We start from the raw sequence: 12,630 nt of genomic DNA, 5'->3' as shown, positions 1-12,630 counted from the left end.
TGTCTGAGCCTGCCCTCTCCCACCTCTCCCTCCCTCCCTCCCACACCCACAGAAAGCTGGTCGCTAGCAGGTGCTAGTGCTGGAGGTGGAGGCGGCTGCAGAGAGAGAGAAGCCCAGGAGGGAGGGGCACAATCCTGGCTGAACGCACAGGATTGGTCAATCTGCACCCTTCCGGCCAGCACCTGACTAAAGATTCCTCAAAGCGACAGTGACCTCAGCCTCTGCTCTGAGCTCTGCTGGTCCCAGCCAGGAGCGCCTGAGTCATGAGGTGGGCACCCAGTGGGCAGGGTGGGCAGCAGGGGCCCTCTCGGAGGCAGCGGTGAGTTGGGAAGAGGAGGCCAGGCCCCGCAGGGGGCACGATGGACAAGTTCCGGATGATCTTCCAGTTCCTGCAGTCCAACCAGGAGTCCTTCATGAACGGCATCTGCGGCATCATGGCCCTGGCCAGTGCCCAGATGTACTCGGCCTTTGACTTTAACTGCCCCTGCCTGCCAGGCTACAATGCGGCCTACAGCGCGGGCATCCTGCTGGCGCCACCCCTGGTGCTCTTCCTGCTTGGCCTGGTCATGAACAACAATGTGTCCATGCTGGCCGAAGAGTGGAAGCGGCCGCCGGGCCGCCGGGCCAAGGACCCCGCTGTGTTGCGCTACATGTTCTGCTCCATGGCGCAGCGCGCCCTCATCGCGCCCGTTGTCTGGGTGGCCGTCACACTGCTCGACGGCAAATGCTTCCTCTGTGCCTTCTGCACTGCCGTGCCTGTGACCACACTGGGCAACGGCAGCCTGGCACCCGGTCTACCTGCCCCTGAGCTCGCCCGCCTGCTGGCCCGGGTGCCCTGCCCTGAGATCTACGATGGTGACTGGCTGCTGGCCCGAGAGGTGGCCGTGCGCTACCTCCGCTGCATCTCCCAGGTGAGGGGGCCGCGTGGCCTCAGGCTGGGTCTCACTGGCAGATCAAGGTCCCTCTGGGAGGGCCCTATCCCCCTACCTCTCAAAATGGGGCCTCTGCTCAGGTGGAGCTCCGAGGTGTGGGGGGCATCTTCCCAACTGAGGCTGAAGGCACAGTCATGTGTGTGCCCTCAGCCCAGGGCCATCCGGAGAACGTGCTTTGGCTCTCTCTGTCCAGAGGCTTCTGTGAGTGGGCCTGATCCCTATCCTGAGGTCCCCAGAGTGGACCTGCATCCCCATCCTGATCTCTGAGCTTGGAAGCTGGAGGAATTTGCATCCTTTCCCTCTTCCGGGCCTCGGCGGTGGTGAGGCCAGTGGGTGGCTAAGCCATTTGGGTACATTTCCCTGGCAAATGCCCCCATCTGGTGCGTCCCTGCTGGGGAGTGGGAGCTGAGGACCAGGGTGTCCTGGAAGGGGATGCGTGGATGAGAGAGAGGCCCTGTTGGGATGTGACGGAAAGACAGGTTGGAGAGCCCATTGACGGATCAACCAGAGCGAGGGTCCTCCCCAGCCCTGCTCCCACATCCTCTGCCCCTCCATGCTCACCCATCCAAGCCTCTATGGCCTCCTCCAACCCAGTCAGTGCTGTGTGGGGAGGACCACCCAGGCAGCCCACCCCCACAGCTGGCAGACCAGGTGCTGTCAGGGCGAGGGGCTGGGACCAGCCTGCCCTGCAAGGGCTGGAGAAACGTGCACACTCTACCCTGGCAAGTCCAGACACTCCTGGCTTCCCGCTATAGCAGGGGCCTCTCTCCTGGGAGGCCTCCATCACCACCCAGATGGCCCTGGTGAATGTCACGCTCTGAGCATCCAGACTGAACTCTACTTCCCTCTCCTCCCGAACCTGTGCCTCCTCTCCTGTGGGCACTCATCCCATCGTCCCCAGCCTCAGGGCCTTGGCAGCTGTCCCTCCACCTGACCTTTAAGCCACCACATCATAAGCTGAGTGGGCCCTAGAGGGTGCAGGCTGCCTGGCCTAGACACGTTTCATTTGGCCTTCAGAGACTGAATTCTAGATCCAACTTTAGAATTTGTTGGCGTGTTCTGAAAACCAGAATGGGCCAGGTACGATGTGGCTCATGTCTGTAATCCCAGCACTTTGGGAGGCCAAGGCAAGAAGATTGCTAGAGCCCAGGAGTTCAAGACCAGCCTGGGGAATATAGTGAGATCCTGTCTCCAAAAAAAAAGAAAAACATTAGCCAGGCTTGGTGGCACATGCCTGTAGTCCCAGCTACTCAGGAAGCTGAAGTGGGAGGATTGCTTGAGCCTGGGAGGTCAAGGCTGCAGTGAACTGTAATTGTGCCACTGCACTCTGGCCTGGGTAACAGAGCAAGACCTGTCTCAAAACAAAACAAAACAAAACAAAACAAAAAAACAAAGTATATAAAATTAAAATAAAAATCAGAATTTTTCACATAAAAATCAGATTTTCAAGTTGGAAATCCAGAAGATCCAGCCCCACCGGGCCCACATGTACTCCTGGAACAGCCTGGGGTGCCCCCAGCCTGTGGCTCAGTGGCTCCCCACCCTGTCTGCTCTGTCATGACTTGCCCAGCCCCATGATAGGCATCTGGGCTTGCCCTCAGCCCCAGTCCTGATCTGCCCAAATGCTTCTCTGTGCGGCTGGGGCCTGACCCTGAAGCGTGGGCCGGGGAGCGTCCTGCCCGTGCCCTGCAATGAGCTGACAGAGCAGAGTGGAACCAAGCGCAGGGTGCTCTTCAGCACAGAGTTTGAGTTCTTGCCTGATTCGCCTCCATGACCCCTGAAGGCCCAGCTTGGAACCGACACAGAGGAGGTGCTCGCTTGTCACTGGTGACAATACCAGGAGCCAAAGGAGAGGTTCAGGACTCAGAGGAAAATGGGCCACTATGGCCTGGTGAGATCAAGGAAGGCTTCCTGAAAGAAGAGGCACAGTAAGTGAGGGCCTACTGGCACAACAGTAATGGTTAATAGTCACTGAGCACTGGGTACCAGGCACTGAGCTAAGCTTATCACATTCAGTCCTCACAACACTCTGAGATAGGTGCTACCACCAGCTGCATTTTATAGGTGTGGAAACTGAGGCACGGAGAAGTTGAGTGCTTTGCTCCTGGTCAACTAGTAAGTAGTGGAGACAGCATTCAAACCAAGCAGCCTAACTCCAGGGTCTGCCCACTTAACTCCTGGACCCTGTGGGTGCCCCACCAGCATGGCAGGTGCTTTACCCACATGATCTTCTTTCCATGAGGTGCACCTATCTCCATTATTCCAATTTCCATGCCCATTTTACAGATGAGGAAATGGAGGCCAAGAGGCAAGCTCACTTGCCCAATTTGTGCTCTTTGAGCTGGAAGTGCTGGTATAGAGAGTGCATTGGGAGTCTGAGCAGGCTCGGAGGCCCAAGGACAGTGCCCCGTGACTCTCTCTCGTCTCCCTACAGGCGCTGGGCTGGTCTTTCGTGCTGCTGACCACACTGCTGGCATTCGTGGTGCGCTCTGTGCGGCCCTGCTTCACGCAGGTCGCCTTCCTCAAGAGCAAGTACTGGTCCCACTATATCGACATCGAGCGCAAGCTCTTCGACGAGACGTGCACGGAGCACGCCAAGGCCTTCGCCAAGGTCTGCATCCAGCAGTTCTTCGAGGCCATGAACCATGACCTGGAGCTGGGTCACACCCACGGGACACTGGCCACGGCCCCTGCTTCCGCGGCTGCCCCCACGCCCCCCGATGGTGCGGAGGAGGAAAGGGAGAAACTGCGTGGCATCACGGATCAAGGCACCATGAACAGGCTACTCACAAGCTGGCACAAATGCAAACCACCTCTGCAGCTGGGCAGGGAGGAGCCACCGCTGATGGGCAACGGCTGGGCTGGGGGCGGGCCCCGGCCTCCACGCAAGGAGGTGGCCACCTACTTTAGCAAAGTATGAGGCGTGGCCAGCTGAAGAGGCAGGAATGGGGATCCGAGCCCACAGCCCCTCCCACCCCCAAACCAGGTGGAAAAATGAAGGGTTTCAGTACTGGGCAGTAGTCCCCTAGGCAGATCCACACTCTCTAGCACTCGCCTGCCCATCGGAGGCAGGACATTTGGAACTGCAAGAGGATTTGACACTTTCAACTGTGACACTGCCCTGGATGGCCCTAGGGCAGTGGGCCCATGAGCAGTATTAGTCTAAAGGGGTCGGAACTGTCACGGCGGGTACAGGGACTGATGGCTCCCCTCTGCCCAGCCCTTCCCAGACTGATGTTCACTGTCTCCTCCCAGGTTTGACAGACATCCCTGCCCCTGGGTTCATTCTCTTCTGTGGCTTTTCGGGGCCTCTCTTCCTTTATGCTCAGGGCTCGGGGAGTGGGAATCATCCCAGCGTCTCATGAAGTGGGAGCCCTCTGATTTGGGCAAGTATGTCCTAGGTGAGACTGTGTGGGCCGGGGTGAGTCCATAAGGACATGACACATAGCCCACCTGGGGTGATACACCTGGGGTGACAGGCGATGAGACAAGATGTCAGAAGCTAGGTTCACATGGAAGAGGCCAGAGTGTGTGGTCACCATGGGGGTCACGTGACAATTGTCCCGGTGGACTGAGTGTTTATTTAGCACCAAGCACAAAAGTCCTCGTGTAGAAGGGTCTTTGAAAACCACCCTAATACCCCCCTCACATCCAGGTCTCAGGGGGAAATCAGACCATCCCCAAGGCTTGAGAAGTTAGACACAGAAGCTGAAGTCTCTCCATTTTTCTTAAAGACCCACCTCTTGGGGATGAAGTTCTAAGAGGCTAAGAGGAGTTCCGAGGCTGTAGCCCAGGTGGGATGAGCGGGGAGGACAGCAGCATTAAACAGAAAGCAGCTCAGATTCCAGAGTGAGACAGAATTGGGTCAAATGCTGTCTCTACCACTCACAAACACTGTCCCTGGGCCAGCTGCATCAATGCCTGGGCCTTAGTTTCTTCATCTATACAACGAGGATGAGCCCCACCCTCCCCATCCTGGGGTTGCTATGTGTAAAAGCACATGGCACATGGTAGGCACCCAGCACAGGGTGGCTAATGTATTTGTTGATTTCTGAACCCAGGGACTTCCGTCCTCCTCCCCTGGGCAGGGATGAGAGACAGTAACACAAACACTCAAGCTTCCATCTTGTTGAGGAGGAAGAAACAGAGGTACAGATAGGTTTCTCAGCACCACCCTCAGCTCTGAGACATAAGTCCCAAGCATCTAAGAATTGATTTTGATCTTGGCATGATTCCATCCTTTTTTATCCATCCTTCCCTCTATTCCCACTTCTGGGGTTCAGTTTCCCTCCTCTTAACTCTTTGGGAGGAACTGCTCAGATCTTCGTGGGCCAAGGTGGGCTGGGAGGGCCCTTCCAGGAGGTAGGAGTTGGTCTGGGCCCTAAAGTCAGGGAGGATTAGGATGAGCAAAAACAAGGTGCATCTTGGTGGACGAGGGCACTTCCAGTGTGAAGAGAAGGCCCGGAGGTATCAGGAGGTACAAATGTGAAGGACGGCAAAGCTTTGGGTCAGGCACACGTGGGTTCAAATACCAGCACTGCAGGACTTGTGGCAAGTCACCCAGCCACTCTAAGCCTCAGTGTGTCTGTCTATAAAATGGATATTAGAAGACCTGCTTGGCCGGGCGTGGTGGCTCATGCCTGTAATCCCAGCACTTGGGAGGCCAAGGAGGGAGGATCACTTGAGACTGGGAGTTGGAGACCAGCCTGGGCAACATAGCAAGACTCTGACTCTAAATAATAATAATAATAATAATAATGAAGAAGAAGAAAAAGAAGAAGGAGGAGGAGGAGGAGGAGGAGGAGAAGGAGAAGGAGAAGGAGAAGGAGAAGGAGAAGGAGAAGGAGAAGGAGAAGGAGAAGGAGAAGAAGGAGAAGGAGAAGAAGTAGTAGTAGTCTTCTTTTTCAGACCCGGGCTCAGCGCAGGTCTGATGACACCCTCCCCTGACCCTTGCGGGGTCTCCTTCTGTAGCTTTTGCCCCGCGAGGGTCAAGTATGTGGGGTGCTCTTGAAACCGTCATGGGGGGGAGGTCTAGGTCAGATTTATAACTTTTTTAAAATAAAAAAAATTTTTTTAAAGACCTGCTTTTCAGGATTGTGGTGAGGATAAAGGAAGATAACTTTTAGGGAAGGATCTGGGACTGTGTTTAGCACATGCTGGGATCTGAAACAAGCAAATAAACAAGCAAGCAAACCCCGGTACCTTTTCTTTCCTTCCTACATATGGCGAAGCCCACCTTAGGGAGGCCAGCGGGTCACTCAGCAGCTCCACCATGATGGAACCACGTGCACTGCAGAGCTGACAGGTGTCGGGGATCTTCTCCCTCCATGCTAAGGGTCATCTAGCTTGTCCATAGACTCTCCTCTGCAGCATTCCTGACCCATGACGCTTCAGCCCGCATCTTGACCACTTTTAGATACAGGCTGGGCAGCTCTGATTAGTACAAAGGGCTTCCTTCAGAAACCTGCCTCCTTGTAACTTCCACCCACCAGTTGAAGCTCTGCCTGCAGGCCCTGGAGAATCCCTAGGTTCCTGAATTCAACCCTCAGCCCTCCAGGGATCCGAAGCAGGTCCCGGGGAGTTAGCTGACTATGGGTCAAAGAGACAGCACTGGGATGGCTTGTCCAGTCAACGATCCGACCGCTCTGAGGGAGAAGGGCCAGAAGAGGGTGGGGCCCTGGTCCTGAGCATCCTGCAGGGTTCAGCGCGGGTCTGACGGCACCCTCCGCTGACCCTTGCGGGGTCTCCTTAGGTAGCTTCTGCCCCGCGGGGGTCAAGTACATGCGGTGCTCTTGAAACTGTCATGGGGGGAGGTCTAGGTCAGATCTCCCCAGTGCCTCCACACCCCCACGTGGCCCTCCCGACTGGTCCCACTGATGTGGAGCCTGGCGGGGTCCGGGTCTGGGCCGAGGGCGGAGGGCCAGCACCGCCCAGGGAGCGAGAGCAGCGGGTCGGTGGGACGCGCTGCAGCTGCAGAACAGGCACCTCAACTTCCTCTGGGCTCCTCTCCTCTCGCGCCGCCCGCCCTCGGGGCCCGCCCTCCTCTGCCTGGTGGCGCCGGGAGGCTGTTTTTCCACTCACTGGCGCGCAGACTCCATCCCACTGTTTTCTTCTCTCTTTTCTGGAGTTAGATTAGTCTGAAGCCGCCACCAGCCCCAGGCCCCCGTGCAGAAGAAAAGCAGGAGGGAGTGGCGGAGGCTGCCGCTGCCCTGCGCCTTCCTCCCGGAGGCCACTTGGAGAGTCCAGCCCCGCGGAGGCCATGACCACAAGTGCCCACAGCTTGCCCCAGGTAAGGAAGAGGCCCTCCCTGGGGTGTGCCAGCTGTCAGGGGAGCATGGTGGAGCTGGTCCCGCGCTGCCCAGAGGGAGAGAGGCCCCTAGCTGAGGTTCCCTCCACCCGGTTGAACAGGGAGCAGTCCTCCCCTCCCCGAGCCGACAGCGCCAGTCTCCTGTCGTCACTGATGTTGGAGGAGGTCCCACTAGGGGTCTGGATGTGACCCATCCTTGGTCTGGGGGCAGTGGTCTCACAGGACGACCTGACACATCCTCTGCTCACCACCCACCCTGTGCAGGTGTCTTGTACCCCACTTTGAGCCAGTTTATGAACCCAGAGCCTCCACAGGGAGCTAATTAGAAGCCTAGAAACCGAGAAGGGAAAAGGATGGGGCAGAGGGGACTGACTTTAACCCATTCATCCCCAGCAGTGACGCAAACTGCCTTTCCCAGGAAGTTAGACTGGAAGCTCCAAGCTGTGAAGTGGGGGAAGAATCAGACTCCTCCTCCTCCTCCTCTTCCTCCTGTTGTTGCTCCTGGTCCTCCTCCTCCAGCTTCTCCTTTTCTTGGAGCCCACATGGCCACATGGCTCTGCCTGATCCCATCTGGCAGCCTTCCTTGGCAGGGACGGAAGGGCTGATCTGGAAGGGGTGATCCCTCCATGAAGCATGGAAGGGAACAGGGCCAGGTCCCTCCCTGTCTGCCGTTCACCCCATCCCTCTACTCCCTGGCTTCCTCTGACCTGGGGAGTTTTGTTTTTCACCCTCCAGATGGGGAGGATATGGGGCCACACCCTGGCCTGTCTCTCAGGCTTGTGTGGGTGGAGGCTAGGAAGGGAGCTGGGCTAAACTTCGCTGTTGCCCGAGGCCATGGCCACTTCCCGGCAGGTTGCCAGCGTCGCTGCAGCCCAGACCAAGGCAGAATAATCTCCAGATGAGCTGGTGGCACCGCTGAGCCTTTGCTCTTACCAGGGCTTCCTGTTGCTGGCAGGCAGGGTGGAGCGGGGCTGCTGGGAGGCTGCTGGGTAGGAGAGGGGGTCACGGCTGTGGAAGAGGAGGTTCTTCGGGACACTCACGGATGGACACGGCAAGGTCAGTAGGAGACAGAAAAAAAGAGGGTTCACTTAGCACAGAATCACCCTTGTCCACTTCCCAAGTCTCCTTAGGTTGTGGTTAGAGGTCCTGCTGGGGCACTTCTGTATTTGTTTGGCCTCAGCAAGGCACTTTATCCTCTTCAGGTCTCAGTTCCCTGAGCTTTGCGGGCAGGAGAATCGTCCCCCACTCCAAAGACAAGATAGGGTGGGAGAGATGGAGAGTTTCACACAGAGCACAATCAGGCATCTTTTATTCTTTCCTTTCCCTCCAACATCCCTAGGAAAGAGCAAGGGTCAGGACGATTTATTCTCTTTTCACTGATGAGGAAACTGAGGCCCAGAGAAAAGTCATGAAGCGTGATCAGACCCTGAGGTCTCCAAAAAGATAAGGTCCTTGCGAACTCCAGGGATTCTGGCGTCTTGCCATGCCCACCCCAGCCCACATGGCAGGATCCTGTCCAAGTCCCTTATCCACCCAGACACTCACTCTAGCTTTTACACCCTCAAGGCTGAGGCCCTGAGGACACGCCGTGGATCCAAGGAGTCCGTGGCCCCTCCGCTAATGTGTGCCACCTGGATTCCCACAGGGAAAGCCGGTCAGCGCCCCACATGCACTAGCACCGTGGGCCACCCCCAAGCCCTACCCCAAGAGAAGCTCATGGTGGCAAAAAGAACCTAAGCATCTGAGGCAGGTCAGCCAAGCTTGAATCTCAGTCTGCCTCTCATCTGTGACCCTGGCGAGTCACTCGTCCTCAGGAAGCCTTCACTTTCCTGAGGGCACGGCGGGCACACAGCTCGACGTGGGACTGTGAGGATGGGAAATGAGGGGTGCCAAGTGCCCTGGAGAAACTCAATGAACAGTGGCAACTGTCACTTCCCAGGGCCCTGTACTCCTTCCTTTCTCCCCAGCCTGGCCACACTAGCGTCTTCTTCAACTCCCGGTTTTCAGAGGGAAACACTTATCAGTCATCTGCTCCACAGGAAACACCAGGTCAACCACAGTTGGGGATAAAATAGCACAACCACACCCTGCCGTCCGGCGTCTCCCAGCCTGCGCCCCTTCCTAGTACCACCAGCAACTGTCAATCCCGTCTCCTCCTGCGTCCTCTCCTGCAATCCACCCCGCCACGACCGTCACCATGGCAGCCCTGATCGCAGAGAACTTCCGCTTCCTATCACTCTTCTTCAAGAGCAAGGATGTGATGATTTTTAACGGGCTGGTGGCACTGGGCACGGTGGGCAGCCAGGAGCTGTTCTCTGTGGTGGCCTTCCACTGCCCCTGCTCGCCGGCCCGGAACTACCTGTACGGGCTGGCGGCCATTGGCGTGCCCGCCCTGGTGCTCTTTATCATTGGTGTCATCCTCAACAACCACACCTGGAACCTTGTGGCCGAATGCCAGCACCGGAGGACCAAGAACTGCTCTGCTGCCCCCACCTTCCTCCTCCTAAGCTCCATCCTGGGCCGTGCGGCTGTGGCTCCTGTCACCTGGTCTGTCATCTCCCTGCTGCGTGGTGAGGCTTATGTCTGTGCTCTCAGCGAGTTCGTGGACCCTTCCTCACTCACGGCCAGGGAAGAGCACTTCCCATCAGCCCACGCCACCGAAATCCTGGCCAGGTTCCCCTGCAAGGAGAACCCTGACAACCTGTCAGACTTCCGGGAGGAGGTCAGCCGCAGGCTCAGGTATGAGTCCCAGGTAAGGAGCTGTGCAAAGGGAAGGTCCTCTTCCCTAGTGGTGGCTGGTGGGAGGTCCGGGGATGGCCTAGTGCTGAAACTGGAGTTGGTCCGCAGGGGCTGAGGTCTGTGGGAAAGCACTAGGTATCAGGGCTGGTTAACAGGTGCATGGTGGGGCAAGGGCTATTTCCAGACACGAATAAGAGTTTAATCAATTTTTTTTTTTTTTTTTTTACTGTAAATCTCACTTGTATATGACCAAATTAGTTTTAAACATTAAAGAAACATTCTTCTGGCTCAGTCTAGGCCTTAATTCCAATCACAGATAAGCCCCTTACCCCAGCCAGATTGAGCGTGGACCCCCGCAAGCCACCCCAGAAACATCTGTGATGGGCCCTTGGCAGTGGAGTGTGGCTGGCTCTGGAGATGAACACATTCCTATCCCAGGAAGGGCCCAGTCCAAGCACTGAGTCAGCCTCAAGTGTTGCTGACTTAAGGGGAGTCCCTTGGGTCAGGATGGAGTGTTGAGTCAGGAGATGCAGTTGCTGTCCTGAGCCTTAGCTGGGCTCTGAAGGAGAGGAGGTTGGTCAAGGGACAGAAGGCAAGGGAAGAGAACTGGGGAGTAGCAGAAAATCTCAGCTGCAAGTGTTAACTTAGAGAAGCAAGGGATGAGGGAGAGATAGGAAGGAGAACAGGTTTCTTTTCTTTTCTTTTCTTTTCTTTTCTTTTTTTTGAGATGGAGTCTCATTGTTGTCGCCAGGCTAGAGAGCAGTGGCGCGATCTCAGCTCACCGCAACCTCCATCTTCCGGGTTCAAGCAGTTCTGTCTCAGCCTCTCGAGTAGCTGGGATTACAGGCATGCAGCCACCATGCCCAGTTAATTTTTGTATTTTTAGTAGAGACGGGGTTTTGCCATGTTGACCAGGCTGGTCTCAAACTCCTGACCTCAAGGGAGCACAGGTTTTCTAAAAGGTTTCTTCTCTGGGTAAATAAGAGGTAAACAGAGGCCAGGTGCAGTGGCTTACACCTGTAATCCTAGCACTTTGGGAGGCCAAGGCGAGTGAATCACTGGAGGTCAGGAGTTCGAGACCAGCCTGGCCAATATGGTAAAACCCTGTCTCTACTAAAAATGGAAAAATTAGCCAGGCGTGGTGGCAGGCACCTGTAATCTCAGTTACTTGGGAGGCTGAGGCAGGAAAATTGCTCGAACCCGGGAGGTGGCAGCTGCAGTGAGCTGAGATCACGCCACTGTACTGCAGCCTGGGCAACAAAGCAAGACTCCATCTCAAAAAAAAAAAAAAAGAAACAGAGAGAGAGAAACGGCTGGAGACAGCACCAGAGCTGGAAGACGGTAGACAAAGAAATGATACTTATTTGATGCTGATCAAATGCCCCCAGGTCTCTGTACAGGAGCAAATGGTGAAATAACGATGACCTTGCCTGTCCTTGCCCTCCAAGTGTTTCAGACAAGCACATGTGTGACGTCCAAACAAGGCAGATGGTGATGAGAGGAACCAGGCCACGGGGGATTCAGGGAAGGCACACGTGCTCCCAGAGGGACCTTTGAAGGCTTCCCAGAGGAGGCATCTGAGCTGAGCCTGGCAGGTTGAGCTGGGTTTTGATGGCATGAGATGATGGCAGGGGAAGGAGGTGCTCTTAAGGTAGCAGGGGTGGCAGCAGAAAACAGGCTAAGTCTAAGAGCAACTAGAGCGTGAGTTAAAGAGGGTAAGCAAGCGATGGAATCACAGCCACAAGGACCTGCTTCCCTTATACAAGCGGAACTTGCTCCTTCTCCATTTGCTCTGGGAGGTAGGGCTCAGGCAGTTCCTTGCCCCTCCTGAACTGTGCCCATTCTCTGGCCAGCTCTTTGGGTGGCTGCTCATTGGCGTGGTAGCCATCCTGGTGTTCCTGACCAAGTGCCTCAAACATTACTGCTCACCACTCAGCTACCGCCAGGAGGCCTACTGGGCGCAGTACCGCGCCAATGAGGACCAGCTGTTCCAGCGCACAGCCGAGGTGCACTCTCGGGTGCTGGCTGCCAACAATGTGCGCCGCTTCTTTGGCTTCGTGGCGCTCAACAAGGATGATGAGGAGCTGGTTGCCAACTTCCCAGTGGAAGGCACACAGCCACGGCCACAGTGGAATGCCATCACCGGTGTCTACTTGTACCGTGAGAACCAGGGCCTCCCACTCTACAGCCGCCTGCACAAGTGGGCCCAGGGTCTGGCAGGCAACGGCGCGGCCCCTGACAACGTGGAGATGGCCCTGCTCGCCTCCTAAGGAGCTGCTTCTCATGCTCTTTGTAAATGGCACTACTTGGTCCCAAACTGAACCCCACTGCTTGCTCACATCCGTTATCAGAAGAGGATTTTTTAAAAACCATTTTGGCCAGGGGAAAAGACCACAAGGCAATCTGTGGTGTGGAGAGACCCAGTAGACAATGGAAGCCCCAGCCAGCAGGGCCAGGTGACAGTGAAGCTCACCAGTGGGCTCCTTTATGGTACTTTGCGCAGTTAACGTGTCTAGTTGCAAAGATGTGCCTAACGCGGCAGTGCACCACTGGGAAGCGGCCTCCAGTGCAGCCTCTGGCCTTATTTTATATATTTAAATTTTTGATAAAGCTTTTCTTACTAAAAGAAGTAGTCTGGTGTCTGCGTGATTG

The 12,630-nt window shown here is 56.1% G+C and overlaps 2 protein-coding genes across 2 annotated transcripts; both read left to right on the top strand.

The window, feature by feature from the left end:
- Positions 1–259: 259 nt before the first annotated feature.
- CALHM1 (calcium homeostasis modulator 1) lies at positions 260–6,753 on the top strand. Its single transcript, XM_007964013.3, has 2 exons — positions 260–911; positions 3,367–6,753. Exons 1-2 carry the CDS (start codon positions 360–362, stop codon positions 3,850–3,852), a joined length of 1,038 nt encoding a protein of 345 aa, XP_007962204.1. The 5' UTR covers positions 260–359; the 3' UTR covers positions 3,853–6,753.
- Positions 6,754–9,436: 2,683 nt separating this feature from the next.
- CALHM2 (calcium homeostasis modulator family member 2) lies at positions 9,437–12,605 on the top strand. The gene is made up of 2 exons (XM_073019309.1): positions 9,437–9,991; positions 11,832–12,605. Exons 1-2 carry the CDS (start codon positions 9,437–9,439, stop codon positions 12,246–12,248), a joined length of 972 nt encoding a protein of 323 aa, XP_072875410.1. The 3' UTR covers positions 12,249–12,605.
- The last annotated feature ends 25 nt before the right edge of the window (positions 12,606–12,630 follow it).

This window comes from Chlorocebus sabaeus, chromosome 9 (genome assembly GCF_047675955.1).
Source record: "Chlorocebus sabaeus isolate Y175 chromosome 9, mChlSab1.0.hap1, whole genome shotgun sequence".
In the NCBI taxonomy this organism is placed as follows: Eukaryota; Metazoa; Chordata; class Mammalia; order Primates; family Cercopithecidae; genus Chlorocebus; species Chlorocebus sabaeus.
Note: the sequence above shows the minus strand (reverse complement) of the source record. Positions and strands in the feature narration are given on the sequence as shown.